The following is a 4,426-nucleotide window of genomic DNA, read 5'->3' on the forward strand; positions in this document are numbered from 1 at the left end:
CAACCCCCCCCCCCCCCCATTCAGGTTTCTTTTATTTCTGCCTGTGTCCCTGCTGGGGAGATTGACGCTCAATCCTGGTGACTAGGACAAGATTTTTAACGGTCACCAGTACACAGATCGGGAAAGTCTTCCCCAATGGGGATACTTATTCTGCTGACAAGTGTATAAGATGGTATATTCCTCACTTTCAGTCATCTCATTTCCTGTCTATGGGACACAGGGTTATAACCATTCCCTACATCATTGGAAACCATTTTTTTTATTATTACCGTATATACTCGAGTATAAGCCGTCCCGAATATAAGCCGAGGTACCTAATTTTATCACAAAAAACTGGGAAAAAATATTGACTCGAGTATAAGCCGTCCCGAATATAAGCCGAGGTACCTAATTTTATCACAAAAAACTGGGAAAAAATATTGACTCGAGTATAAGCCGTCCCGAATATAAGCCGAGGTACCTAATTTTATCACAAAAAACTGGGAAAAAATATTGACTCGAGTATAAGCCGTCCCGAATATAAGCCGAGGTACCTAATTTTATCACAAAAAACTGGGAAAAAATATTGACTCGAGTATAAGCCGTCCCGAATATAAGCCGAGGTACCTAATTTTATCACAAAAAACTGGGAAAAAATATTGACTCGAGTATAAGCCGTCCCGAATATAAGCCGAGGTACCTAATTTTATCACAAAAAACTGGGAAAAAATATTGACTCGAGTATAAGCCGTCCCGAATATAAGCCGAGGTACCTAATTTTATCACAAAAAACTGGGAAAAAATATTGACTCGAGTATAAGCCGTCCCGAATATAAGCCGAGGTACCTAATTTTATCACAAAAAACTGGGAAAAAATATTGACTCGAGTATAAGCCGTCCCGAATATAAGCCGAGGTACCTAATTTTATCACAAAAAACTGGGAAAAAATATTGACTCGAGTATAAGCCGTCCCGAATATAAGCCGAGGTACCTAATTTTATCACAAAAAACTGGGAAAAAATATTGACTCGAGTATAAGCCGTCCCGAATATAAGCCGAGGTACCTAATTTTATCACAAAAAACTGGGAAAAAATATTGACTCGAGTATAAGCCGAGGGGAGGCACTTTTCAGCACAAAAAATGGGCTGAAAAACTCTGCTTATACTCGAATATATACGGTATTATTTTTTTTTAAAGTGTTTACATTGTAGTCTCTGCCCTCCAAATCTTGGTATAACACTATTAAGGAACATTAGTGGGAGCCCACCACAGTATAAAAGTGAACATTTACTGGGGAAGGTGTCTGTATGAACTTGTCATCAAATATATTTGGCAGGGGAGATCTAAGGATCCTAGGCCCAGGCTATATATAGGGTCCTGAATTTTCACCAAGGAGAAACACTCGTCCAGAGAGAGATGTTAGCACTCCTATGCCTAACCTCCCATTTTGGGAATGCTAGTTTCCTGCTTGCCTGATTCTTTGGCTTCAATCTGAGTTCCAGACCAACACAAACATTTATTGATAGAGAATCTTTTTACAGCATGCCTCTTATGGATCTGTGATTCAAAAGTATTGATGCTAGGCCCAGCCAAGCAGCTAGCATTTTTCCAAATGTCTTCGGCAATTGGAGCCACCATACTCTCAACAGGTGTGCTAGGACCTCATGCACATGGGTGTCTGGGAATCCCAGGTGTCCCTGTTCAGATGCGGCTGCTGTGCATCTTAAGTTAATGACAGGGTGACAGCAGCCACATCTGTCCGTGACTGTCTGCATGTAATTCGTACATTCAGAATGGAAGAGATGTTTGTCCTGAGCACGGCAACTCTCCTGATCCGCAGGTAATTGTACCATGGTCTAATACCTTGGTTCTCAACTGGTGGGTCGTGACTCAAAAGTGGGTTGCGACCCCGTGTTCAGTGGGTCACCGCGTGCCTTCCTTAGCCTCCCCCTTTTGCAGCACTGCCAGTTCTTGAGCCAAACAGCCATTCAAAATATGCTGCCCGGTGCCGAGTGTCAGCTTGAGGTGGGATAAGCTGGGATTATGGCCGTTGGGGAGCTCCATCCATACATACAGCTTCCTTACTTGTCCTGTAGAGGTGCCTGGACCAGAGTGATGTCACATTCTGGCTCCCTGCATATGTACATATGGATGGAGCTCCATCACAGCACTGCAGCCCACACTGGACCCCAGGCTGAGGATCCACTCCAGTTCTCTTAAGGTATGGAGACTGGGTGGATCTTTTGAATGGCACCCCAAATGCACCTCCCACCCACAGTTTGATCGCCCGTACCAGAACACACGGTACTGCAATGGTACGTTCCATTGCATTGCGACTTAAAGACCAAGGACAAATGTGGGTCCTGAAGTTACACAGGTTGAGAACCACTGCTCTAATGCTTACCTCTGTCCCATTTCTAGTGGTCTTTACTTTGCAGCCTTGCCAGGAGCCACACAACTTTTTTTTCAGAAAACATCCTTGCCTGGTCCTCTTCATTCTACGAATGTGTGCTCTGGCCCCATTCATTCCTATGAGGAGCTTTACTAATGGAGGCTTCTAGCAGTCCTGCAGTGTACAACACACCACATAAGAATAAATGGGGGCCACGGCATGCATATGCAGGATGAAGAGGACCCCAAGAGGACACTTCCTGAAGAAAGTCTGTGCAGCTCTGAGAAAAATCACTGAAACTGGGACAGAGGTAAGTATTGGGCCAGGTGGGCTCCACTGAAAGGGATGAGACCATGCCTTAAAGGACAACCTGTACCAAAAGTACAGTTTTTTTCTCCTCACCGCTGTGATTATTCTGCCAGATTTCAGTCACTGCCGCTTACTGAAACTTTTGTAGTTGGCAGCTCAATAGCAAGGGTTGGAGCTTTGTACAGACAAAGGGTGTGGTAATATCCGCTTGGATTGAAGGGCAAGGCCCTATATACAACTTGTGCATTAGAGCCAGGAACAGGTAATTGCAAGCTCTAAAGGTGCCCATACACTGCACGATTATCGTACGATAATCGTATGCGATCGGTTTTTCGTACGATAATCGAGCAGTGTGAACGGAGACGTGCGACCGTTTCTACTGTACGGTCGCACGTCTTCTGTCGAACCAGCATGTTCGAAAACCAGCCGGGAATCGTACGATTCTCGGCTGGTTAGAACGGTGCTCGGAAGATAAATGCTGAACGGGCCGGTGTGCGCACGCGCACACTGCCCGTTCAGCATTGCGGTCATCGGAAGCCCGCCCCTCAGGGGGGCGGGCTTGCGATGATCGAGAGTGCGATCTGCCTGTCCAAGATAGGCAGATCGTACGTTTTTTTTAAATCCCTTTACAACCATCGCAAGACTAAGGTCTTGCGATGGTTGTAGAGTGTATGGCCACCTTTAAGGTGATTATAGTGTATGCACTTAAAGTAAACCTGTCAGGTTCCCCTAAGTGACCCGATTTTTTTTTCTCTCCCTCTATCTTAGGAGATGAGAGCAGGGAAATCACTTTAAAACAACTTTGCCTCTTGGCATTTATTAAAGCTCTGTGGTAGATTCATTTTGCTAACCTGGTTTGGGCCCAATAAAGGCGACTTTCTTACAGACCACTACTAGTATTGGAGCACTGCTTGGGGCTTTAAACACACACTTGGCAGCCTTCAGCACTAATCCACTGCAAGGAAAGTCCCTTTTTTGTAGTTCTTTAACAAGCCGAAATAGAAATGTGAACACCTCTTCTGTAATCTAACTGGTGCACGATATTCCCAAGACCTTCTGTTTGGGTACTACAATGCCGAACAATTACAGTCCCAATAAAAACCTTTGTAATCCTGACATTCCAAGTAGGAATTTTACAGAATTTGAAATGGTTTTGTTTTCCAGTGTATGTTGAAAAATCCTTTTGCAGTTTTCCGTTATTTGCACACTGCATTATAGTGGGTTATATGTTGGGTTGCTGTTTTTGAAACATACATGTGATTTATATGGCGTTTATTTGTACACACTTGTTCCACTTTATGCCTGTGTGTCACTTGTCACGCAGGGTTTCCAATCTTGCAGCTTTTGTGTTTAACAGAGATCTGTATAAAATGGGTTTTGTGTTTTTATTTGTGCTCCATTTTTAGGATTTGATTAAAGATCTGAAGTCTGAATTAAGTGGCAATGTTGAAGAACTCATCATCGCGCTGTTTATGCCTCCCACCTACTATGATGCTTGGAGTTTGCATAATGCCATGAAGGTATGTATATGGTTTATAGAAGACTGCAGCATTGAATGGCAATATCCAATAATGTGTAGTTGAATTCAGTAGAAAAGTATTTCAGCTGTCAGCACCGGCCGAATCATGGATGATTAGTAAGGTCTGCACTAGACCTTACTAATCACCACTAGATCACCAGGAAACGATGATGTGCCTCCTCTCTGCACAGATGCAAGCAGGTGAGGGGGCTTGGAAGGAGGGGG

At 44.0% G+C, this 4,426-nt stretch overlaps 1 protein-coding gene across 2 annotated transcripts in view; it reads left to right on the plus strand.

Moving 5' to 3' along the window:
* The window catches only part of ANXA7 (annexin A7), a 37,516-nt gene that overhangs the window by 27,998 nt on the left and 5,092 nt on the right, over window positions 1–4,426 (plus strand). For both annotated transcript variants that reach the window (XM_018564473.1, XM_018564472.1), the window contains exon 9: window positions 4,089–4,202. In XM_018564473.1, coding sequence (XP_018419975.1) covers window positions 4,089–4,202 — 114 coding nt within the window. The remainder of the gene's footprint in view (window positions 1–4,088; window positions 4,203–4,426) is intronic.

Source organism: Nanorana parkeri, unplaced genomic scaffold (assembly GCF_000935625.1).
Source record: "Nanorana parkeri isolate BGI_ZX_2015 unplaced genomic scaffold, ASM93562v1 scaffold753, whole genome shotgun sequence".
Lineage (NCBI taxonomy): Eukaryota > Metazoa > Chordata > Amphibia > Anura > Dicroglossidae > Nanorana > Nanorana parkeri.